This window comes from Dermacentor silvarum, chromosome 11 (genome assembly GCF_013339745.2).
Source record: "Dermacentor silvarum isolate Dsil-2018 chromosome 11, BIME_Dsil_1.4, whole genome shotgun sequence".
Lineage (NCBI taxonomy): Eukaryota > Metazoa > Arthropoda > Arachnida > Ixodida > Ixodidae > Dermacentor > Dermacentor silvarum.
The window spans coordinates 66323947-66350693 of NC_051164.1; the positions used below are offsets into that span (position 1 = coordinate 66323947).

The window sequence follows — 26747 nt, forward strand, 5'->3', positions numbered from 1 at the left end:
GGGGACGTCAGTCTTCCCCATGGGGATGCCGGCATGTGGTGGCTTCGGAGAGTCATCTACCTCAGAGAGCCACGGCGCCTTGCAGGTGCAGATGGCCAGCACCATTCCGTCTATCGCAATGATCCATTCTCTATACTAAAAAAGCATAGGATGAGCAGTTTTTTTTTAATATCTTTATTATTACGAAGGAAAAACGTTCCTTGTTCAATGATGGGGACTTGTGCTGGGATACAGAACTGTATTAAACGCAAGATGTATACCAGCGGACCGCTTAAATTGGAGGGCAGACGAAAGGTCGGCGCGGACTGTGCGACAATTACAGTCGTCTCTTTTTGTTTTCCTCGATTGCTGTAGCGTAATATACAGGTTGCTTCAGCGAACACTTTCAAAATTTATTTAAGGTTGCCTGTGGCAGATAGCACAATTTTCGTTCATGAGCTGGTCCACTCGAAGAGGCGGACATTACTTTCACAAGAAATCAAAATTCATAATCGAATAATTACCAATAATTCACTAATTAAGTTTTAACTAATTACCTGATGGCCCATATTGCAATTTACAAATTGTAGCCGGGGAGTTCGCAAGGCGGATCCACTTGGAATTAATTCTCAGGATGACACCAGTTTCGAGATATTAATTCCCGAAATGCACTGGCGTTCCAGTTAATTTTTTGCTTGAATGCATAAAGCGACGTTTTCTTAAGATACTAACTGGAACGCCAATGCATTTCTCCGCAATGTTCGATAATTAAGATTTCGAAACTGATGTCATCCTGAGAATTCGTTCCAAGTGGATCCGCCTTGCGAACTCCAAGGCTACAATTTGTAAATTGCAATATGGGCCATCAGGTAATTAGTTAAAAACTTAATTAGTGAATTATTGGTAATTATTCGATATGAATTTCGATTTCTTGTGAAAGTAATGTCCGCCTCTTCGAGTGGACCAGCTCATGAACGAAAATTGTGCTATCTGCCACAGGCAACCTTTAAGAATTTTTGAAAGTGTTTGCTGAAACACCCTGTATACACGAGCAAACTTTATTGAAATATACAGTACCGATGAATACGGACGTCTTATGAAGATCTTTTTCTGAACGAAACTGTATCTGTCGGCCACGCCATGCTGGAGACAAGGTTTCGCACACCCACGTCTCGGCGCTCACAAGATGGCACTGCGCCCGTTAGGAAACCCCATAGACGATGGCGCCAGATTTCCCCCTAGGTAATTTCCGAAGAAACTCTGTGTCGACAAAAGGAGCTTACTGCCCTCACATATTCTGACAGAATACAAGCTGACAGAAGAGCTCTTCTAGTACTGCGTGCAGAATGCAGATTATTTCGCTCGGTCTAAAAAAAAGAGAGAGACGCTTCTCGACGACTGGCCATATTTAAAAAGCAATAATTCGGAGCCTCGCCTCAGCGACTGTCGACTGTCTTGGCAAACTCATCGCGCTCCAAGTTTCGGAACAGAGAGCAAACGAAGAAGTGCCGTCATCCGTGCGAAAGTTTAACGTTGAGCGCTTGCATGGCACTGCCTTTCTTTCTTTCTTTCTTTCTTTCTTTCTTTCTTTCTTTCTTTCTTTCTTTCTTTCATTCTTTCCCCCGTTTTTCTTTTTTCGCAGAGCATTCTGCTTTCAAAAAGAAGTTACTCGACCTCATCTCCGGGTATGTAAAAAGTAACAGAATGATGGGCAGAAAGACAAGATACGGCGCTCTAGTGACGCTAGCACGCGAGAGAAAAGGTGCCAAATCTGTTGCAAAAAAAAAAAAAAAGACGAATTGTGAAAAGGCACGTGTCCCCCGCGAGTCGACATTGCAATTACCGGCAGCGTTCGGAGAAAAAACGAAATAACAATAAAAGCAGAGAAAGTGAACCAGACTTCAATTAACAACACTTACCTCGGGGGGGGGGGGGGGGGGGGGGAATTAAAATTACGAACCTCCGCACTTCGAAATTTGGGTGAGATAAACTTAGAAAACCGAGGGACAAAAAAAAAAAAAAAGAAGCCCTGCACACTTGGTTGCGGAGTCGACATGACGAATGACTTGAGCGCTAAATGGGAAGCTCCCCCGTTTCTTCTTCCTGCCCCGTATGAATGTCGCGACGAAATTAGGGGTCCTGGCGGAACTGAATTAAACAAGTAACGACGGGAGATTATTGCGATGGGGGCGAGGGGCGGGGGGGGGGGGCAGGAAAACATAAAATATCTAAAATGGAGTCCGCGCCGAGAAGTTAACGCCTAGAAGATCATTACTTGCCAGTAGAAAGAAAAACAAGAAAGAGAGGGAATTAAAAATGGTGAACGCTACAATCCAAAAATTACGAAGGCGGACACAGAACCCGCCTTTTACACCCTTGCCTGCATTTGTAACAAGCAGCTGGTAACTTGCAGGTTCCGGCGTATATACCAGAAGAGCTAATTGCAGCACATGTGAAATGTACAGGATTATAAATAAACTAATGTGACTGACTATCTTAAATACCCGGTTTCCCGTTAAAACGCGCATTGGCAACTACAACGACATCAGAAAGAGGGCGCTACTACCGGCACTTTCGTATTTAGTCAATCTGCACAGTCTATTTAAACGAACGTTCAAGGATATGCACAGCTAATAAAGCGTTCGAGCCATCTTCTCATGGAGTGGGATTTCGACATCACTCTTAGTAAAATAAAGGACGACACAGCATATTTGCCGACGACGCAGCATATTTGCCGACGACGCACACGGACGCGGATAAACGTACACTGATGCACTGCAAGAGGCTTTCTGTGAAAATTCCAGATCACAGGTGTACACGAATCGCTTTCATAGCTTCGTCTTTAGAGCTGCTTCTCTCATTATAGCGTGCAGCACTGGAGTAAGGTGACTGCACGTGAAATGTCGTGGCATTAGAGTTTATAGAGCGTATCTTCCACTGTATTTCTTTTTTGTTCTTTCTTGCGACAGATCTGCATCCCGTCGGCTGGCCTAGTGCTGTAGTCCAGTGGCAGGAACAAAGACCGACGCAGTGCGTAGTGGTTCCGGTACCTAACACAACTGTAACAAATTAAAGAAACTATACGAGACTGTGAGACGACGCCAGGAAATGTGACTTGGAGTTCACGGATCAGGAAGCGCTCCATTCGAGTTGGCGATTATGGGGTACACAAATGTCAAGCAAAAAGCATACGTCCAGGGATAACAATAGGACCGCTATAAGGACGAAGTTGCTCTAAAACAGCGTACACGACGGCTGTTCTCCCACAATAGAAAGCGTACGCTACTGCAGGGCAAAGTCGCAAAGACTTTCAGTCGCTGCATTGTTCGTCGCAGGCCAATCGCGATTGTTAAAACTATTTTTCAAAACAGACCCAGGTTCTAGACGGCGGAAACTTTCGCCAGGAGGCGATTAACAATGGATTACGACGGGGAAGAGTGGGCATATTGAAACGTGAAACGCTTGGAATGACAAACTTTGGAAGCTTTTTGTTTTCTTTGTGGAAATGCCGCCCCGCAGTTGAAGTTGACAGGCAGAGGAGTTCATTTGCAGAACTCGGAAGGGCACCAAATAGAGACGAGGCAAGATATACGAGACAAGCGCTGCTCCCTGAATACGTTAATAGGGCAGGAAGCGCTTTCGGGCCATCCAATATAAGTAGCCGTGCAAAGGAACTGCCGCAAAAGTGAGCTAGCCTCGAGCAAGGTAAAAGCGCTCCGGAGAAAAGCCTCGTCCGTGGAAACGCTGTCCAACGGCCGGCTCGGGTCTTGGGGCGCCCCGCGAACGCATCGCACCACGTCGCGGTTTCCACGAGCGCAACCGGCGGCCTCCGAGAGCCACGGGCATCAATCACGTTTTACGGCGGAGGCCTCGTTTTTACAGCCCGACCTCGGAGGTTCTCGACAAAGGAACTTGTTAGGGGACCGCGCGATGGCTACTCGCTTCCTCCCGTGTACAGTACACATCTCGGAGAGGGTTGCCGCGCGCCAGATCGCGTCACTCACTGCTCGAAACGCGGCCTTCTCCTGACGCGTCACTCACTGTGCGCGAGTCATATTTCACGCGTCCGCTCCTTATGTCTATTCTACAGAAGTTTCAATTACTACATAGAACACTATGTTCAACTTATTGAAACTCAAGTGGTACAATATATACAAGTAAACAAGTCGGTACAACAATATATACAAGTCAGTACAAGTCGAACGAGGATATATGGAATTCACATACAACGAAATATGGTGTATATGTAAAAGCTGTCAGTTGGCCTTCAAACTTAACGTATAAAAATTTTATCTTATATATCCAATGACCTATATATCGTACTTTTTTGTGATCCCCTTCAGATTCGATATATCAGGATTCGACAGCATATATATATATATATATATATATATATATATACGTGTGTGTGTGTGTGTGTGTGTGTAGAAGCGCCGCGAATAAAATTTCCTCCGACGGTGCGCGCGCAATGTGCGCGCGAGGCAAGCCCGTTCTACCAAACTTCGCATTCCGGGCGCCAGCAGGGACAAACAGTGGCGCCGCAGCGATTCCTCGCCGCCGAAAAACGTTTGCGCACGGCGACACTCATTAGAAGCGGGCGCCGCGCTCTTCTTCGCAAAGCTGCAACCGGCAGCTGAGCGACGTACAAGCCGGGCAACTCACCCGCCGACAACGTCTCACTCGCGACGCGCTCGCCAAAATAGAAGCCTCGGCAGCGAGTTGTTAAGTAGCCTGCCAGAGCCAATCCATCTAATGCGAGCCGGATGGAGGGGGGACCGAGGAAGGAGGGGCACATCATTCATCCAAGTCGGCGTGGTATATAGTTGCGATAGAGCGCTCACGGAGCACGAGAACCATAAACGTCACTGTCCGCCCTTCTTTCCCCACCTCTCTTCGGGAAGGCTCGATGCCGCCGCCGCCGAGCGAGACTCGCACACGTGCAACCGCGTGTATTCTTTTTCCCCACCAGTGCGTGGCACAGCACTCTGGCCCGCTTCGCTCATCGACCCGGGAGATGCCGACCCCGGAGGTTCTATTTTTTTTCTCCCGCGCAGAAGCTTGCCGCATTTCGCCCGCGATAATATTTACAAACAATTATAGCAATCTCATTGGCGGGGCTGAGTGAGACGCCTGCAGCGTATTACGCTAGGGTCCTTGCGCGAAATGACTGACGCGTTGAGTGATGAGGCAACACGGCTTAAAACTAAACTCCGCCACATCGGGAACCACGAATTCTGATCTTGGTTCCGCGCATCGATGAATGGCCTGCACCCCACAATATTTGTTCGCACGTTGCAACAGAAATATATGAGAAAAGACGGTGTGCGTGTAAGTTAATTACAGTAAGCAATATACAAAGCTCACTGCAAGGGCTAAAGGCCATCAAGCCTGACAAAGGTCCCTTCGTGGCAGCTCACACGCTTCGAGGTGTTGTCAGAAAAATGGCCGTGGCTATACCAACCCTACAGTCGGTTCCGGTAAACTGCAGATCGCTTAGTGGCTCGTGACACCGGGTTTCGGAGGGCAGCCAGTAGATGACGAGAGGCATCACACGTGAAAATAAATGCGCAGCTATAACGAGTAGTGAAATGGTGTAAGAAACCTGCACGCAGAAACCACGCTCCGCGCTGTTGAGCCGTTGTATGCACTCAGTGTTATGGATGATACGGCTAGCGTGAGCTACACAGATGTCCAACTGACCCCACAGTTCCCGCGTAACGTGGCGGTCACGTGGCAACTACGTTGTCGAATCGCTGGCTATTTCCCGTGCCAAGCGCAATGCGCTCCGTGAAACTGCTCGTTGTGCGCCCGTGCTCGGGGCTGCACGCGTTAGCCCGAGGCTCGCCCGATGGTGCAGATAGCGACGGCGCTTCTTATAGCTCGACGACCAGGTTCCCGGAAGCAAGCGGCACCCCCGAGATGTCATACGCACAGAGCTCTGCAGTCGGCGCGTGCCTAGTGAACTCGCAGACGACGCCGTCGTCTCGCTCGGTTTATAATTGGAGACGCGACCCACACAGCGCTCGTCGTCGGCTGTCGGGGGGCACCGAGCCGACAGCAAAGGAGGGCGGCCGCCGGTGGTTAGGACCCCGTGTCACCGTCGCAGCCGAGCGTGTTCGGCCGTAAATACAGCGCGGAGGAGAGCCGCAAAGACGGCCCCCGGGACTGCTCGGCTCGGGCCAACGAGAGATGGGGCGCCCCAATTTCCTCCCTCCTTTCTTCCCCCGCGTGCGCCTACACACAACTGCGCGAGAACGTCTCTCTCTTCGCTGCCAGAGGCGAGTGATTGACGGGCGGAGGAGAGAGAGGCTTGATTTATTACCGCAGGAAGAACCCCGAGTGCTCAGCGAGGAGTGCTTGTTTCGTTCGGTCGTTTTCTAAACCAGGAACATACCTGGCGGCTGCCTGCAGGTACAACTCTCCGACTTCGCGCATGATTACGCCAAAGACGTATAGGCCAACAGTAGCCGACCACTACGCACGTTGCAGCGCGTCAGCAGTCACGCTATCGAACGCATGACCTCGCAAGGTCACACACGTGAATGAAAGTAGAAAGCAATTTTTACTAAGTGAGCGCAAATCCTCATCTGGGTCAGCATTCGCAAGAAGGTCGTGCGTTAATACTGTTCGTAACAGCAAATTCCACCCAGTCCTCATGCTGGGAATATGAAGGCTCACGGCCAACGGCAAAGAGATTGAAAAGCTCTCTGAATACTGCTCCTGCCGAGACAGTATTCGCAAAGCGTTTCGTTCGTAAATGCTGTTAGCCATCGGCTGGCTGATATTATTATTGCGATAGCAATTATATGGACGCTCCGAGCGAATTATTGCCGTCGGCGTCGCCGTGAGCTTCCACGTATATTTAGGTATGTATATATATTCTATATGTCATGTCATGCTACGTAGCATGCGGTATGTGCGGGTTATATTGCCACACCACTCTATCACTAAATTTGCTCATACCAAAATGCAATGAAACAAACACCGAGAGCGCATTATTTTTCTTATCTCTTATCTCAAAGTTCGAAACGATAAGAGAGCTCAAACCTGAAAATGATGTAAATTTATTGGCGCGGCTGTGCACTACCTTCGCGATAGCCCCAGGAAAGAGGTTTGAAATATACCCGATACGGAGTGGTGGTAAAGTCGCTTAGAAAGACGTTGGCTTTAATTAATAAACATAAATGACATTGTCCGATGGCAGGACTCAAACAGAGCACCCCAAATACAACAGATCGTTTTTATTTACTGACTAACCTTATGTTCACTTCAATTCATGCGGCTACGAGCCTTACACTTAATGTAATATTCTAACATGTTGCTGTCGCACTTTATACATATATATAACTGTGTGTGTGTGTGTGAATTTGTTCGGCCTGTCAACGATACGACGGTGAGCGCGGTGAACGACAACACGCAGACGTTCTCCCGCGCACGTTCGAGAAGCAGAAGACCCAACTGAGTACACACACTCTCCGATTGAGAAAGCCGTTCACGTCTCGTAGGACGCTGCTCCAAGGATTATTTGTGCGCAGGCCACGAGGGACGACTTATAACAAACTCCCCATTTCTTTTTCACCGTGTCGACCACGCGCTCCTGCCTCTTCACTGAGTACTTTTTTTTCTCTCTCTCTCTCATATATGCCGCTGCAGCGGTGTTCGCAGCAACGCTATACAAGCGCCTTCGCGAACCGCCCTCACATTTCGCCAAGCGGCGGACACAGCTTTAAATTCCGAGCGACGCACGGGTCAGCGAAAGACGGGGGCCGCCCTCTTCCCACCGCGCAAGGGTTAGCGGCGCCACGTTCTGTTTGCACATGGGGTGAGTCAGCGGAAAATAAGGAGAGAAAAATAACGCGCTCCGAGGCTCTCCCTCAGGATCGGACGAGCGTGGACACGGAAAGACGGATGACTGCGGTCCCGCGTATTGCCTTTTTCTGTTCCACTTTGCTTCTTTCTTCTAAAAAATGTATCATTCGGGTTTTCGTTACTTGCCGTTTCCACCTTTTATGTTCGCTCGTTTAATGTGGAAAACAAATAGCAGCAACTCGGCATTACGGGCCCTCGAAAGGTAAAGAAAAGGGGCGAATCTCCAGGAGCAAGCGCTAAGCCCGCATGGGCGCTTAAAAAATGCCGCCGCAGCGCAAAGTGTGTACGTGAATTGCCTGCAGCTCCCGGGGAGCTGTGCTCTTCTTCGCATGGCACGCACACTCGCGGGTACAGACGCACGCGACTGGGCGGATGGAGCAGCCAATGGTGGGAGTGGAGAGGAGAGCGGTTGCGCTCTTTCGCGTTTGACTTTTAGAGCTCGCAGTTCGCGCTGACGTCGGGCTCTTAAGATTCCTTCATAGCCCTGGTGAGAAACATGCATCCGCGAGTTTTTCTAAAGCCGCGCGGCTCTTTCCCGAGGTTTTAGTGGTCGTGTAAGACCACTTGAATTCGAACCGCGACATCTTCTAAATGGCTTGTAGATATCGTTTCTTTTTCTTCTTCCTCTTGCTTTCTCTCTCTCTCACTTTTTTTTTTAATTTTGAAACTGACGACATTTTCATTGTAGCTGAAATTTACGACATGGGCAAGCCTTTGTTTTTTCTCTCAATCCCTCTCTTTTCATGCTTAGCAAAGTGTGGGAGCCTACCGAATTTCTGAAAGTAACCCATTAGCCACTAGTCCTAAATGCGTTGCTACGCCCACAGCAGGTACGTGCCGAGGTCCTTATTTTTTGCTTTGGCTCATTTGCACGCACGAGTGGGGGAGAGATAAGGGATGTCAACTGCAGGCGAAGTCCGCTCGGCTACCCTCTGGTGGGGAGGGACGAAGGGGAAGTCGGTAAAACGAGAGAAAGAAATGTTCATATAGCACACATAGGCCCACACGCACAGGAGTTCAGCGATTTCCGGTATAAATGATGTCACTATGGAATATTTGTTAACTTGTGCATGAGCGCTTTCATTGTTGCATCGTTTTCCTATAGATAAAATCGATAGCCTCCACTATCACGAAAGCAAAAACGAGGGGGTAAGTTCTTGTACGACCCTATGTGGCTAGTTGGAGTCGCGCGCAGAAGTTTGCGTGTGTTATTGCTGTGTTCAGTGTTTCGAGGTGCTTTATTTTGCGTCTGCGTACTTTGCCATACGACGAGGTGTAGACGATGCCAGACAAAGGCGCCAACCATAATGCCATATACGAAAAAGAAGTCAAACGTGTAGCTATGGCCATCCTCTACAGCGGAAAAGAGACAAAGCGTTGAAAGCACAAACATTAAGAACAAAAGAAAAGGCAGAAAGAAGGAACAATATGTACGCACAGCGAACCGTGTAACGACGATTCCTAAGTGCCCAAATGAATAACCATATCGTAGAGTACGCACCTCGCTGAATCTAGATGGCATTTCAGCGGGCAACTCGGCGCGGGTAATTGTTTGTGGCATACACATTTCTTTTCCTAATTTCCAATGCTTCAAAAACCACCTAATGGAAGAAGTTAGAGGATAATTACGAGGAATCATTGTCCTGTAGCGAAGACAAACAGGCTTCAAGAAGTTTAACATCAGAACACTACATTTCCAAGCAATACATAGGAGCTCTCAGTTTAGGCAAATCCGCGTACTGCGTCCAACCCCATGCAACAGTGTGCCGTCATGCTGGATCCGACGAGCCCCGACGGTCGGTGAGGTCTAAATTTACCCGGGCCGTGCATGCGAGGCCCATCGAGCACAACCGCGGGCGTTTCCTTGCTGGTCTGCTGGCGTGAGAACCGCTCGCTGCTCGCCCGCGCAGACACCGGTCGACTGCTTCTCACCCGCACGCGTTTCTTTCTTGCTCGCCATTCAAGCCCGGGCTGCGGACGCAACAAGCGTACTACCTCGTCGAAACTCACGCGGTAGCAAACGATTTCTTCTTTCAACGTCGGCCAATGGCACGAATAAGCAATGCACGAAAGTTTGATCAGTTCCCAGTCGTACCTCGCAAAGTTTAACGCACCCTTGCTGGACAGTGAGACGCTATGGCCACCGGGAAGCGAGATGACAGGCGCAGAATTGAATGAAACATAGTCGCTGGAGTTGTTGGGATACTAATAAGACTACGCTCCCTGTTACCATTAAGAGTACAAAGGTTCTACTTTATCATGGTTGTTTATTATTATTAGTATTATCTTTTTTACCCCATGTATAATCTATCGTCATCTCGTATGGGGCAACACGACAGCTATAACCTAAACATCCTTTTCTGTATTGCAAGGAAAAGCCATCGGTCCAAATTCAAGGTCTTCATTCGACGCGCACACTGATCCTCTTTTTTGTACATTACATATAATGCCCAGAAAAATATTACATAATAAAATTTTACTAAAACGTCTCTTAATGGGAAGAAAAAGCGACGTCAACTTTCCCGAGTACCCGTCAAAACTAACATTAGAGAGAGAGAGAGAGAGAGAGAGAGAGAGATGGAGAGGAAGGCAGGGAGGTTAACCAGATGTTAGAATCCGGTTTGCTACCCTGCACTGGGGTAAGGAAATAGCGGTTGGAAAAAGTACAGAGAAAGAGGGAGAATGAAAAGAAAGCACAAAAAAAAAAAAAAAAAAAACGCCGGAAGAGCGTTCTAATCACAGTCGTTCAGATAGGCCGGTGGCTCCCTGTCACACGTCAAAGAGAAACTTCGTATATTCCGCATTCAAGAACAAACTACGGGAATCAAATGCTCCGCCATACCTTACAATCAATGCGTTGCTATCTTCATTAATAATTAGATCTATTATGTTTCACTCATGTGTCCAAACTTGCCGTTAATACTTTTATTTGACCTATTGATATATATTATTTGCTATAGCGTTTGTTGTTTGTGTTCTCTCCTTTTTTCTCTATTGAACATTGACTTTTTAAGCTGCAATTGCACAGCGACGTAATTATAGATGTATATCTATTGATTTGCCTATAAGCGAAAAGTGATTGATCTTTTGTATTTACGCGTTTTCCTGCAACTTGTATGAAACGCGTGTTTGCCGTGTTGTCTGTCGATGTTTGCTGCTGTGGAAAAATAACTTTAAACTGTATACCATGTGTGAATGCGAAACAAAGTTCAAGGTCAACGCGCCCAGACATTGGCGGCATTGGTGCCTCTGTATCGGCGGCGAGTCCGACCCCAAACCAGCGACCATGAAAACGGACGAAAACGCCAAAGCAAGCTATTCGCTCTAAAAGAGCGCACATCTCAAAGGAACTGAGGCACAATTAGAAGTGCTGGTGAAGGGATACCTTAATTTGTACAGGTGCACGTGTAAAGGTAAAGAGCTCGCAGCACAGGGTTGATTGCAATGAGCCCTGCATTCGTCGAACGCCGTAGTTTATTCAGTAGTGGTTAGACTGAGTGACTAAAGCGAGAGAGAGAGAGACAAAAGCAAATGCCAACAAGACGCGCGTCCGCTCTGCTACCCTACATATAGGAGCGTAAGAAGGAAAAAGAGAGCGGTGAGATGCGCATAATGGCACCCAGTTGCCCTGGCCGATTCCACTCGGCAAACTGACTCCACGAGTCACGCGCGGCCCGATCACGCACTCGACGAAGCGCGCAAAGCCAAGCGTCCGCGATCGACGAAAGCAATGCAGAAAACGCAATCGATCCGACAAATGGAGCAGATAAGACGCGCGGTTTACCCGCCGATGTGCTCTTCGACCCACCATATACCAGTGCTCGGCTTGCCCTATCTCTATACTGGAGCAACGAAGCAGCGAGAGAGGATCGCGGCTCGAAAATCTAATTTAGGCCGAGCCGAAACTCGAGACGTCCCTTAGGGAGAAACAGAGAGCTTATACGCACGTCCTACCACCGGGACTGGCTACTATTGCGACCGCCGATGCCGCCAGCGATGGAGCCAAATCGATGGACAGGGGTCAAAACCGATCGCTCAGTTTCTCCTGTGAAATTGGGGGATGGCGGTTAGTTTAAAAGACGGCGGATCCATCTAGAGAGATCTGGACGAGCTCGAAAGCCTGACGTTATGCTGACGTCGAGAGCATGCACTGTTCTGAGTGGCCGCGCAACATAACTGTCTGTGGAAACACGCCCCGCCCTCATTCCTAATACCCATCAGGTTAGTTCTGCCACTGGAACCTCTGCTTTTCGCGCAACAGCGAGCACGCATCATTTTCTCTCGTGAACAGTGTTTGGAAAGATACGTTTAGAAAAAGACGACCTTTCGCATCACGTTCCTCTTTTCCTAACACAATTCACGAAAATGAAATGCCTGCTCCTTGCGGCATAAGGTATTGGGAGCAGAACCTCCTATTTATAGAAAGGTCCGCCACTGGGGTTGAGAGGTGCGGGTTTTATAGGTTCAGTCGTGGAAGCTCTGCGGTATCTCAAGAAACGCACACTTTCGCTTAAGCACTTCTGAAGTCGATGTGCACGTGGTCCTGCATCCACAATAACGTTCTTAGGCGAGAACTGTTCGTAAAACAAATTATAGCCGACCGTCGTGATGGAGATAATATTCGCGAAGGCTTATGGGAAACTGCTCTTACGGACGCAAAGCTCTGTGCATTCCGCGCACGTTTCTATGCAAATACGTACACGTGCTTATTCAATTTTCGTTTACTCATATTAGAACGAATAGAAAAGTCTTTGACGCCACAGATGTCGGCTACTCATTCCCTTGCCCGTTATCGTGCTCTCAAACTGCGTTCGGCGAAACTGTCCCAATTTAGGCGAGTCTCTAAGCTCGGCGATAATGCGTCCGCCTGCACGCGACAGGTTGAGTATTTGCTAGTTCCGAGAGGCAGTGTAGTTGAACGTGCTTGTGGCACGCACGCGCGTGTGCGGTGAGGCTCCGAATGTCACCAGAACTGAACGCGGGGCAAATGCTTGTCCTACATAGGTATACAGGGTCCAGCTGGGGCGACGAGATGGCAACAGAGCGCTCCGACTAGGACAAGTAGAGCGCCCGCCCGAGGGAGCGCGCCGTATTGTTGGAGCGTTCCCATGCACATGTGAGGGAGCCGCGTGTGTCGTGGAGGCGTACCTGCAGCAGTTCCTTGACGACCTGGAAGCGGCGTCTCTCGTCCGAGAAGTCGTCCAGTCGTCGCGTCATCCTCGCCAGTAGCCTCTGGATGACGCCCGCCGTCTGGGCGATGTCACCGCCCAAAAGCGTCTTGGTGCGCGTGATCACCTCCAGCTCCACGGCCAGGCTCACCACCGAGTCGTCGTCCTCGGCCTGCGAGCACAACGCGACCTTCGCTATATATATATACCTCGCTCCTCTAAAGAAATCACTCTATAGAGTCTACGCTTGGGCGGGTTAGTTGGACATGTCTGAAAGGAGAACAGCGCAAAGAAAAAAAAAAAAAAAAAAGAAAAAGGAGAAGAAGCAAGAGACAGCGCTACATCAAAACGTTCGTTCCGTTTTTCCCTCTCTGTAAATACCTTTTACTTCCTCTAATCATTTCTTTCTTTCTTTATCCTGCAGTCTTCTTTTTTCCTTTCTTTCGTTTTTCTCTTCCTTGCTGTAGTATTCCGCACCTTCACCCGCCTCTTCACTGAACCGTTTCGTTCGAGATATATTCGAGGACGCGTACTTATTTCTGCATACACCTCTCCCCACGATTCTTTCCTCGACAAACATCGCCTCGGTCCCCGTGACATCATTGCGTCGATAGTTCGCACTGCCCTTTCGCATCGACTGCTACTCGCATTTCGGAATAGCTTGCACACGGTAGAGCGCATAAATGTTGCACGAGATCACACGTTGCATAAGATGAAAAAAAAAAAAAACATAATTGAACCTATATTTATTTGTAAAGCATTCAATTAGCCGATTTACGATAGCTTCGCTTCCTGCAGATTTGGCATGCAGTTTGCTCTGAATTAGCTTTCTTTTTTTCTTGTCTTTTTATCGCGCTTGCCACGCGACCTGAAATCTGTGAGGTTATATTTCGTTTAAGTACTATGCTCATTCCGCTCTCGCGAGACGGACGGCGTGGAAAGGAGGCCCAGGCATCCTCCATTTCTCTCGCTCGACTCCACAGCGAGCCAGTCAACACTCGGTAGGAACAACGAAGAGAGTGGGCCACGCACCCTCGACTTGAGGTTCTCCATCCAGGCGGAGTAGCAGGCGCTCAGGTTGGGAGTGTCGTGTTCCCAGTACGGCGGGCTGCCAGGCAGGCACCGCCACCTAGCGTGACCTGGAACAGAGGAAGCGCGCCACGGTGACGAGGCATGCTTGCACGGAAGAACACAGAGAGCGAGCGGGAGGCTACGCCGAGATTATGGGCGCATACGCCGGATCTAAGAGCGACTGCCGTGCGAAGCTCAGAGGCCACGTTAAGGAAAACGGACGCAGCAGGTGTCAGGAGCGGGAGAATTCGCTAATGCGCCACGCTCGGCGCAATCAACGTGTTTGCCATAGGGGAATTCTAAAGCCACAACGCAGCGGCGCAGGTGTGCGGACGATAAGGGACAGCCGGGATGCGTTCATACAACGCCGGCTGGCCATGTAAGCTTACCAAAGCGTGACGTAATCGGCCTCAGATAATGGGAAATATTGTTCGAGGCGCTACCGAAGCAGAGGCGCCGTGCGGATGTGGAAAACCGAACGGCGCCGCCGCAGGTGACACGGGAGATAAGCCGGCGAGAAATCTGGGCCACTAATTCCGCTCTAAAGTGACGAAAATGGCGGACCCGTATCGGGAGCTAGGCAGCCGTCAAGGAGCCGGCCACAGGACGGCGAGCCGAACGGCTCTGGGGAGCTTTGGCTGCGGCAAACGGTCGGGCTGAACGAAGCAAAAATCAGGCACCGCGACGCGCACTGTCGGCCGGCAGGAGAGTGCGCAGAGAAATTTAGAAATGGCCGTAGGAGCCTGAAACGCACTCGAGTTATCTGAAGTGAGACGAGCAGACGAACAGACAGAACGGGAGATGAAAAAAAAAAAAAAAAGGGGGGGGGGGGGGGGGGGACGTCCAGGAGGCGAGAGAGTGAATAAAAAAAAAAAAAAAGCAGTAACTAAGCAGTTGTAGTTCTGGCTAATGGCACTATCAGAGGCGCAAGAAAAAACACAAAAAATAAAGAAGAATAGGAGCAACTGAACTGAAGCGCGCAGGAAATACGCAGACGAGGCAGAAGCAAACCAGTAGCGAGGCGCCCTCCGAGGTCAATCGGACGCGACAGGTCAGTACAATCTGCGGCGCTCGAAGGCGGCCTCTAATCTGCCCAGAACGTGACCCACGGCCGACGCATTTATCGGCATCCCTCCTTTTAAAAGCGCTCGCCTTATCTTAAAAGCTAATAAGCTTTCGTGGGCCCAACTTGAAGAAAAAGAGGATTATAGTTATTCTACGCGAGCGCCCCGTCCGAACCTAGCGGCCCGCTTGATTGGAGGATTTCTGACGTGCACGACTGCCCCTAGCGGGCATCGCGCGTCCTCTCTCTATACCTTTACTTTGATGAGGCTGGGACACTCCTCTTTTTCTTATTTTATCAGCCGCTGCGCGCCACTAATTAATGACAAGTGTTCTTCAAAGAGCAGCTGTGCAAGGTTCGACAAGTTGACGGCGGATAAGCTGATACCGCTTGGACTACTATTTTTAGATAAGAACCTCTGTAAAAAGAAGAAAGAAAAACCCTGTCAAAAAGCGACCAGTGAACTGCGGTTCCAGTTTTTTTTTTTTCATTTTTTATTGCACATCTTTTTCACTTCAATACAAAGGCATGCCTATACTCCGTAAGAAGTTACATTGAAATTATTATCAGTTTTGCGTAAGTTTCCAAATTATACAACAAAACGATAAAAAATGCTCTCCCAAAATAAAATTGGTGCCACGTCACACGGCAAGGGGCGTAAAATAACACAGAAGCAGATTCCCTCAGCCAAGGCCACAGACTATTTCTCCGTACTCGTATGCCTTACGTATACACTAAACGCCATACTTAAAGCGAACATGCGTTGGGCACCTCGATACTTCTCCTTGGGAAGGTGATAGAGATTTCTGTTTGGGCAGTCTTCAATTAGCTCCTCGATTCTTCCGAAGCATTCTATGTTTGCTCCGTAGGGAGCGCGTTTGTTAAAGGCAGGCCCCCATTGATGCGCGTATTCATCATTCGGGTTCAGTACCTCCGACGGCGGCTCTACATTTTGCTCCTGTTCGGGTGCAACAAACATTACGCAGATATCGTCGTGTATTAATAATCAATCAATAGGTCAATAAAGGAAAACCTTATTAAATTATCAGGAACAGCTAATATAAAGATATTTGGACCGATAGCCTAAATGGCTAGTGACCAGTCCTATATAAACAATTACTGGCAATGTTGTACAAACTGGTAGTAAAAAATACAAACAATTGAAGTACACATAACAACAAAGCAGGAAACATAAATTTATACAACTCGAACAACCGCACAATATTACACTAATTTCATCAATTCAACATCATCATTCGTCAAAGAACAGACACCCAGTTTATGTGCGCGGACTCTTGGACTATGCGGTGTGCTCTTTGCAGAAGAATGCACACCAGTGCAAGAATTGATGCCCATGCCACGAAAAGCAAAAGGCAAAAGGGGCGGGGTGAAGGAAATTGATTTTTTTTTTTGCAGCAATGAAGTTAGTACGCAGCGCAGTCACCGCGGCCCCTTATCGGACTTGACCTTTTGTATCCGTCTGCGCTTTTCAACGAAGCTGTTGTGATTGTTCATTTCCAACCTCGTGAGAACGGCAGCCACGCAAGCAAGCAAGGTTCAAGGTAGCGTCCAACGCCATGCCCTCGCGAGCCATGCAAGATATAGCCGGGCGTGATGACCGTCATGCTGCTCACCTATGGCGCCCCCGGGGCACCTCTGGACGGCCGTGTCGCCGGCACGTGTCCAGTTCCAGAAGCTGCTCCTGGACTGCATGGGCGGACAGTAGCCCCTGTGGAGGTAGGACGGGACACCGCTCGCCCTGTCCGGGTCCTGGAACCTCCCTGCGAGACAGACACGGAACCAGGCATCAGCTGTCGCCCGGTGGGGGTGGTTTTACAGCTGGTAGGGATTAGCCGGGCCTGCTTGGCCAGTGACTGTTCAACTGGGACGTCTCTGGCGCTATTAGCACGGGTGCTTCACCAAAGGTCCGTGAAGTCAGTGTCTCTCCTTCGCAGTCACAGCAGTTGCCTAATCGAGCTCCGTTCCGGACACTGCTAGTGGCAATCTTCAACTACGCACAAGCAACGACTGGCATCACCTTCTTCCCATTTGTCGCTGTAATTACCGATGCTGTCGCTTTCAAGAAGGTCACGTCGGAAGATTTTTGTGTATGGAAAGAATAACCACTCCTCCAGGTAACGCCTTCGGGCGCATAGATGATTTATTAAATAAATAAATAAGAAGTGAGGTCATCGACGAGCTACCTTCTTCAGCTTAAGTTCACTCATTCGAAACGACGGGTCGCGTGAAATACGCTGGACAGCCCCGATCGCATTGCACGCGGTGTGAGCCGAGTGACAGCGGCGCATTTAGGATGCCAGATTCACACTTTCCTCAACGTGTACAACCTGAAGAATGTGTACACTCGCCGTCCGTGTCGGCGCAGCTAGGGGCGCTGTAACGTAAAGCTCGTCCAAACCTTTCTATTCCATTTGTGCAATCAGCCCTCCACGATTGGTCAAACAGTCTTCGTCATACTGGTACGTCGCTCTACATCAGATCGACGCCATATGTCAACCAACTTAGTTCCATGGAAATCGGCAAAGGTGGAGGACGATTCATGAAGCTGACATGTAAATGGTACACAGCTATAGCACAGCGGGTTCCTCCGTTAACTACGAGTCAAGTTACTCCTTCGTTACGCCCGACAACACCGCTTACTGCTGGCGAAAAATTGCTCGGCACAAATTGTTCGTGCGAAAAACAGATCCCTGGCGCATCTGTCGCAACGACACCAACAGAGCCAATTTTATTTGTTCGAACACGAAGGGCACGTGTTTCTACACGCAGTATGAGGAATAAGTTAAAGGAAAGAAACTCCGTCGCACATGTTGCGCGACGACTATCGGCATACATGGGGAAACCCTCTATATATGGCGACGATGAGGGCAGCTCGCGCAGGCTATCGACATTCCCCGAGTTACGACGGGAAATAAAGAAAACAGCCACAGAACTCAACGTATAGGATACTTATTGCTGCTTCTGCATATTTGTTCACGCCCCGTCTGAAAGTAATTACTGGGCCGCGTACAATAAATTTCTCGAGTAAAAGCGGAGGCAACGAGCTATAACGACACCCGACCGATGGAACGCTCATTTCCCGCGAGCGCTGCCGCAGCGCTCATAACCTCGTCGGCCATCTGCTCTTCCAGCATTCGCTCGGGGCACTTTCGCGGCGACGGCTCGCGATTGGTCGAGCTATTTTGAGACGATCAGACCAGTTCGCCGATTTCTTTAATAAACGGCGCATATCCTCCGTTTTCAAATGGGCCTTTCAATATCGCCTTTTTTTTTTTACCGCGTCGCTGATTATACGAATTAACTGAGCAATTTTAAGCGAGAGCAAGCGTTCGTATATATGTACAATTATTCAGTGGGCTCGCCATTAACCGTGCTAGAGAAACCCAACGAATACTCGGAGCGGATTAGCCTTCGCACGCGACGTGGCGTGCTCGAGAGGCCGCACGAGCGGGCACTGAGAGTTGGTAACCAAGTGCTTATGACTATAGTGCTCGTGAGGTGAACTACATTGCTCCGTTAAAAAAGTGATGCGCCCTTCTCCCACGAGCAGAAACACCGAGAAAAGTAACAGTTGCACCGATTGTGCTCGTCAGAGGATTTCGACGGATAAAAGCGCTTTATTCGTTCGAACCGACATCTTAAGCGTGTCGTGACGATCGGTGTACAAAAAAACCGTGGCAGTTCGACTCAACAAACACATTTTATCGAGATGCCGCCCATCGGTCCCACGTAGTCGCGTTCGGTTCGAAGGAACTGTCGCCGCTCTGCGCGCATGCAGTTCGCTGTGCATTCGCCGCGTTTACGAATCACGCAATGGCAGCCGCCTCTGCCGGCAGTGCGGGCGCTCTCTCTCAATCGAGCCACGTCCCCTCGCAATAACGATTCCGTCATACGCATTAAGAGAATTATACGTGCAATTATATAAATCAAAGAGGGCCCACACACTAAGCGCCCGACGCATACTCGTACAACAGCGAGCTCCTTTCTTTTTTCTTCCCCCGCGAGGAAAGCGACGCATGCAAACGAGCGCGCGCGAGGGTGGGTCGCAATAACGACGGCCCGAGGGTTAAGCGACAGCAGTCACGCGACCAGAGTGCCACACAAGCGGCCGCCCGAAAGCCCGAGCGCAACAACACAAACTGTGGCGGCCGTTAGGAACAGCCGTGTTTGTTTGCTTCCCACGGGGCGCGGTTCCGACGCCGGCCGCGGCACGCCAGCAGACGAGGGCAGCGCGCCAACGAGCCGTCGGCGCACAGGTGACGCGCGCGCCCCGTAATGGCTGGGCCAGTCACTGCTGCGTATACGTCGTCGTCGACGGTGGTCCGAGCTCATCAGCGCTGATCGCCAATTAAAGCCAATTACCGGGCGGTGGAGGGGGGCAGCAGCGATGGGTGCGCGCGAGAGGTGGGTTCGAGCGAGGGGGAGGACAGGCGGGGAGGGGGGGCGTCGCGCCGGACGCGCGTTTCTCCCAAGGCTGACTTGGAAACGGTGCGCGCGCGTGTCGGGCAGTTAGGAGATGGGTGCGAGCGGGACTCTCCTAGAGCGGAGCGGGGCAAGCGCCGCGCTTGCGCGACGTTGTGCGCGGTATGCAGCCCCACGAGGATGGGGCGAGAGAACCTTCGCCGCCTGCTGCTACCGCACCGCCGGAAAAGAGCGGGCCACCGGGAGCGAGGGTGCCACTGGCGAGCACAGCGGCAGCTGCTACGCGCCTCCCTCGCAGCCGAGGCGGCCCGTGGCTCGCCACTACGGCGAGGTTGATGCGAGCAATGTGGCAGCAATGGTTTCTCGCGCGGCCAGACGATCCAGCGCAGTGCCTGCAGCGCTGCACGTAGCCGGCGACAACTTATCGGGCGGCCATTGTCGGCAAGCACGAGGAACGAGTCGCAACCGCCGGTCAAAAACAACGCGAAACGATCTCGATAGCTAAGGCCAGTCGAGAAACGGTGCGAGTGTTCATCCTTGATATTCGTGCGCTACCTGCAGCGATTCGCGCGTTGCCAACTCGCACAGACGCCTACTGTTGCTGTACTTGGGCCTCTATGCGCGCGACGTCGCGTCGGAATGCGGCCGCCGAGTTGATAACGTGCGCTATAGCATTCTCAACACTGCACCGTATTACAAAGGCCAATCGTAGGGCCCGTGTATGTTTGTTTGTTTGTTTCGTTCTTTGGCAAGGAGGGTAATGGTGAAGGTGCCTAGATGCGAGAGGGAGCGACGGACGAACGGGAAGGGCACCTCGGGTGCTGCGGGCTGTTTGGCGCGGGACCCACGAGCGGTGCACACATCTCGGTATGGGTGCACAGTTGGAAACGACGATGAGAGAGAGAGAGGCGGCCGGGCAGTCAGGCGAGTCGGCGGCCAGCTGCGTCAGATATGGAAATGATCTCGCCCGCTGCGCGGCCGCCTGAATTATCGCCACCCTCTGCCGAACATTGTCTCGCTCCCGGTGCCTCTCTCCCTCGCGCGAAATGAAAAGGCGGAGAGGAGGAGCGCGTTCTCGAGAAGTCCACGCATTCCTTCTTCATCACCGGGCGTTTGAGACGTCGCTGACAACCTTGAGGCGATGCCACAGAGCTGCAAGAGCTACCGATAAACGCCTCCTCCGAAAGGGACCAGCGAGACATTTCGCTGTGTGCTCGTCCGGGGATCTCGAACGTCAGTAAACATTTGAATAAAGAACATTTTTCAACATTTTAGGTGAAAGGCAAAGTGCTCGGCGACGTAACGCGCATAAGCGCTATGTACAAGACGAAGTGTCGCGTAATGGGCAGAGCTCTGGCAGTTGTGAGAACAGGGGCAAAGCTAATAGTAATTATAAAAAGCGCTATTAACGTCAATGTACCGTTTTGAACTGTGGGGCAAAGAAGACGGAACACAAGAGGGTGCACACACACGATCGCTACACTTACAATTTAATTTATACATTTGCAGCTAAAGTGTAGTGATCTTTCGTGCTCCGTATTTTTCTGCAGTACAGTACAAAATGGTCAAGCTATACCAACTCACCCAATTTTCTATTTTGATGCGCAGTGTATGTTATTTTTTTCTCTTTTGCAGTAGTGAAAAGAAACGAGATATTAAGAAATGATGATGATGAAATAAACTTTAATTTTCGAGACGGTGTTCCCGAGCGTTTGAGAAAGAGAAAGATAAAATAATTGTGTTTATGTTTCAGAGCTAGGCGCTTTGTCGATTCACTCTGGCTCGCGCTGGCGGTGTGAGATCTTCCTGGCTAGCTCGGATGGCACAACGACCGTTCCTGAAAGGCGTTGGTCCCTGGTTATAGTCGTGCAACAGGTCCAATGTTTCCTTGAAATGCGAAGGTTGCCTTTAGAAAACAGTGAAAACCTAGTCTTGCACTGCCATCCAAGTTGAGGTTATTTCTTTCTGTGTGAAACGTGCTTCATGCCGCCGATTCTCAGAAGTATTCGTGTGCGAATTTTAATTTCTGCCCGTGAAAGTGCGGATGCATGACAGACTTGCTGCTGACGTAAAAAGAACCGAGAGCGGTTTCGCGCTATGCGTAGCTCCAGAATAAGGCAACCGACGAGCAGACGAAGACGTGCAAACTGAGGGCGTAGGCAAGGAAAAAGAAAGACGACACATCAGGAAAGGCAATTGCCGGATGCTTCAGCCGGTGCTTAAGAACGGCTCGAAGCAAAGAAAAAAAAAGGTATATAAAGAATAGACAACGGCAAAATGCCGCTGCTTAAGTGCGAAGGAGTGCGCTTCGGGCCAGAGGACACGTTTCTAGCCACCCTTAGAAAAGCTCTTCCATCATGAGTGAGAAATACGCTGAGTATTACGAAGGCAGATCTCTACGCAACAACCGGAGCACACGAAATGGAGGCAACAGCTCGTTAACGCTTGTCACACATTTATCTGCGCCGCTTTGCTCGTTCTTTTTTATAAAGTTCTTAATTTTTTTAAGGGTTTGAGAGAGAGCGCGAGAGAAAATAAGATGATGTGACCGCGAGGTACGGCTTCTGAGTGGGAACCCCCGAACAAGGATGAGACTCCGTCGCACTTTTCAGGTTGCGCGCCTCGCTGGTTGAAGACCACACGCGGAAAGGCCATATATCAGAGCTCGGGGTCCTCTGACAGTTGGCGCCACCAACGGAGAACCGGCTAGAGCTGTCGCAGGTTGGAGAACGTTCCTATTTTCACCCTTCGCCCGTTAATTTGGCGCCCAACTGGCCCGTCGAGAACGCCGAAGGTAATCCCGGGGTAATGTTCCCCCTAGGTAAGAAGCTACGAATGCTCCACGTGGGCCTCCCGTATCCGGCATGCCACGGGTGTATTCGGTCGGAACGTAGAATACCAAAGTTTGAATAATCGATGATGAAACACGATAGTGGGTACGGATTCCATCGTGGATATCAAATAAAGCTTGTTCTCGTGTGGAAGCCTGTTTCCCTCAACGACGGCATCAGCCATGCATACAGCCCCTGTGCCGTTTGCGTCACGTGCATACAAGGCATTACTCCTTGCCACATGTCATACTTGCGCTCATTCGGCACCCATTGTTAGTACATTGTGAACTGGGTTATGCCACGACTCGTTCGGTTCGGTTAGGTGGCTTTCTTTTAAACTAACACCTTTATTTGGCCCTTTTGCCCGTTTTCTTAGTCGTACGGCTTTCCCCGCCGATGCAAAGGGCTCGCGCAACCGAGTGCATGGCGGGGCGCGCTCGGATATGTATAGACGTACAGGACTCTAGACCTATAGGTCGGCCTATAGGTAGACTTGGCCTATAGTATACTGGGTGTCGGCTGGGTTCAGGGAAACAAGTCTGTATACAGACTTGTCTCGTGGCCTACGGAACCTGTACGCAGCGCTTTCTATGGGACGCATTCGTCTGCTCTTCTAGGAGATTAATTTCATTCAGTTATGAATGCAGAGCCCGTGTTGCCTGATCTTGCATCCTTTATGTTCGTTTTATGTGCGCTACTAATGCCTTCACCGAGCATCAACCAACCAGCCCCTGCACAAGTTAAGACCGTACACCACAGGGTCATCGCGATGCCGAAAAGAGGCATAGCGACCGGCATCCCGCATCGCCTAGTCCAGCGTGGGCGTACCTCGTCCCAGGTGCGGCGAGTCGAAGCTGCGCTCGGTGGTCGAACCCCAGCTGCCGCCCCAGATGTCGTAGCCGTCGGTCGGCTGGGTTCTGGGCGACGGAGGCGCGCGATGCAACGTGAACACCGTGGTCGTCGACCAAGGGCTGTTCGTCGTCGTCGCCAACTCGTCGGCACCTGCGACAGGAGGTCGGCGGCAATTAGCACGTGGATTTACAAATCGCGGTTCGATTCAGCAAGAGCTGATTGCGGAAAGGCGATAGCTATTTGTTTTAGACAGCTTAGATAACGCCCATACAACAGACTTTGTTCGTTCTTTGAAGAGCATAGCAAATATTACTGGAACGCATCATTACCTCAGGCGCTTTGCCATGTCGCAAGGGCAAATAATTCTTTAGACTCGGTCGGCGATAAGACATCGGTTAAAACGCACACACAAAGAAAAAAAAAAGAAATTACTGGCATGTTATTTGATGAAAAAATTCAGAAAAACCATCAGCTTTGCACCACCAGTTAAGGCTGGACATCTATGCTGCTCTTGCAAGATGGAAGTAATGCATTTCAATTACTGGGCAGATAAGTGGCTATCTAGGGCAAGGAATTAAGTCCGCATTTTAGTTAGATGCCCAACGCCAGAAGACTAAGAAGATTTATGCACTGCATCACTAGCGTAAGCCATCGTGGACATCGCAAACAGCCTCACCTCAGTTCGCACGAACCGAGGTGAACAGTGCGAACAGTGCAGAAGACGGGATAAGTGATACGCACACGATAGATGCGCCCTGTTCGCCTCACTTCTCCCGTCGTTTACGCTGCTCGCCATGGTGATCACAAACCAACGAGCCGAGCTTGGAACTCTCGTGAACATAAATCGAATTACATAGCCATCTAAACCGCCGAAGCCTCCATAACCACGCTGGCAAACTTATTGAAACAGCGGGGATTGACTGCCAGGCTACTTGGTCCATGGCAGCGCTGTAATCCCGTCCACGTGATTGTTAAAACTGGCGCAAAGTGGGACGACGAGATAAGCGAGAGACGTACCAGGCACCTCCGGCCTCGCAGAAGGCCTGGCCACCCTGTGCGCTTCGCTAGCCGTCTCCGGGATCGAAGACAGCGGCGGCCTTCCGGTCGAGGACGGGGCCCGGTGTCGACCGGCATCCCCCGGCGGCTCCCACGTCGACGGGGGCTGAGACGTCGGCGTCGGCAGCAGCGGGGGCGGCCTCTGGAACTGGGTCGCCGGGATGATGATCAGCGGCCGCGACGTCGTCGTGGTGGTCGACGTCGTAGACGGCGTCGTGCTCGACGGCGTCGTCGGGGACTCTGGCGAGGCACGCAGCAACACGGCGGCGGCGAAGGGGAAAGGCGGCAGAACAGGGGCGATGGGAAGAACGGGGTCAGGCCGGTGCATTGCACACACACATCCAACGCTCATCACGCACAATACGCCTGCCTAGATAGCGTAAACGTGCTACAAACGTAAGCAAGTAAATATGTTATTTCGTAAGCGTTTCCTATACATATACAGGGTGTTTCTATTTTTTTTTTTTAGCTGCAGCAAATTTTTAAACATTTCCTGTGGCAGATAGCACGATTCAACTCATGATCTAAAGTACTCGATGAGGCGGCCATTACTTCGAACTCATTAGTTAGAAATCAAAATGCGTAATTGATGAATTAACGTAACTATGCTAAGTACCTTTTTAATGAATTCCGTTATTTCAATATACCAATTGTAGCTAGAGGCTATGCAAGGCATATTGACTTAGAACGAAGTGCTACTGTGCTGTGCCACCTGTGACCGATTGTGATTGTGTCTGTGCTTCTTGCAATACTCTCTTTATCTCTACTTTGCTGTCACTTTACCTCCCCCTCCCCTCTGTCCCCAGCGTAGGGTAGCAATTAAACCGGATCTTCCCATCTGGCTAACCTCCCTGCCTTTCCCCTTTCCTCTGTCTCTCTCTCTAGAACGTGGTTTTGTGCATTGAAGCACGAAAGTAACTGGAACGCCAATGCATCCCGTCGGACACTTTGAAAATTAGTATCTCCAAACAGGCGTATTGCTGAGAATTCGTTCTAAGTGATTACGCCTTCCAAACTCACTGGCTACAATTCGTAAATTTAAGTATGTGCTTAAAGTAATTAAGTAAACATTTATTGCGTGTAATTAGCTTAATTATTGAATTAAGCACTTTCATTTCCCATAGAAGTAAAGGCTATCTCATCGAGTAATTTAGGCCATGGGCTAGAATTGTGCTATCTACCACAGGTGACTTTTAAATATCTGGTGCAGCTAAAAAAAGTAAAAAAAAGAAAAACACCTTGTATAGTAGGAGGATGTGCTCTTGAACATGCTTACTTACAAGCTCCTGTTCTAGCTGTATGACCTATCCTACGCGATCCCAGAAATTGGTTTGAATACGATCGCAAGAAATGTCACTTATAGTGTATATTACCATTGAATGGACAACGAAACAGAATTAACTATTTGCTTGTTCGTCGTGTCGATTGAGCACATAACAAACAAACAAGGTTGTTTCGATGTCGCTTTAAGATTATTTTATACTATTTACAATAGCATGAAAAATAGCATCGATATTTATTGATTTTACAAGCACGTAAATACGAAAAATGTCCATGCTAGGCTCGAGAAACACTGAGCTTAATAAATACAATTATCGCTTATCTGTGCATTGCAATTTTTCTCAGCTTAACGTAATTTAGGAATAGGATAACACCATCCGGCGCACATGCTTACGCATAAGCTCGAACTCCCCTCTGGCACACGCATGATATTACGCGCACATATCAATTCACAAGCGCGCAGCACAAACGCGAACACACTGCATGGTATAAAGGGTGATGATGAGGATGAACACGTGCAGAAAACGTCGTGCTGAGTCATGCTGAGGAGAGGTATCCATGCACGAGAGTCGGAAAGCGTAAAGTGCCACATCAAGCATGCGCATTCCGTCATTCACGGATAGAAACAGAGCGGAAACGAGAATACTGGCGTTCTTCGTATCCTGGCGGGTTGAAAGACATTTAGGCATGCACTTCAGCCCCTAACTACGCTGCCGAAGACCACGTCGCGGGTTAACGCCATTTGTAAAACTGGCACACTGAGATTTGCGGTGTGCTTTAAGTTATTATTTCTGTTTTTGGCACAGGAAACAAAATAGTATACAGAGCCGTCCAGCTCGATCCTTAGGACTCCGCAAACTTTAAACGGGCGCTAATGAGCGACACTAAATCAGTTCGAAATTGTTCATTACTATTTCAGAACTCCATCTTAACTTGCTCGAAAAAACGTTTCATTAAAGGAGAGGCCGAACGCCCACAATCCGCTCGTTAAACTTCACGCCGGAAGCTCAGCTGCTGTGTCATGTCAAGTCAACAGTGGGTGAACAAGGTACTTTGCAAGCTAGAGTCCGACAAGGGGACTTGTCAGAGCTTGATTGTGTGACGTGAATAATTAAATATATTATCTCGTATTTG

At 49.7% G+C, this 26747-nt stretch overlaps 1 protein-coding gene across 4 annotated transcripts in view; it reads right to left on the reverse strand.

Annotated features, from left to right (window-relative positions):
• The window catches only part of LOC119432634 (adhesion G protein-coupled receptor L1-like), a 313279-nt gene that overhangs the window by 39260 nt on the left and 247272 nt on the right, over positions 1-26747 (reverse strand). For all 4 annotated transcript variants that reach the window (XM_049659268.1, XM_049659266.1, XM_049659267.1 and 1 more), the window contains exons 7-11: positions 24294-24572; positions 23253-23426; positions 16785-16931; positions 14049-14155; positions 12997-13188 (exon numbers count right to left, since the gene is read on the reverse strand). In XM_049659268.1, the coding sequence (XP_049515225.1) occupies positions 12997-13188; positions 14049-14155; positions 16785-16931; positions 23253-23426; positions 24294-24572 (899 nt within the window). The remainder of the gene's footprint in view (positions 1-12996; positions 13189-14048; positions 14156-16784; positions 16932-23252; positions 23427-24293; positions 24573-26747) is intronic.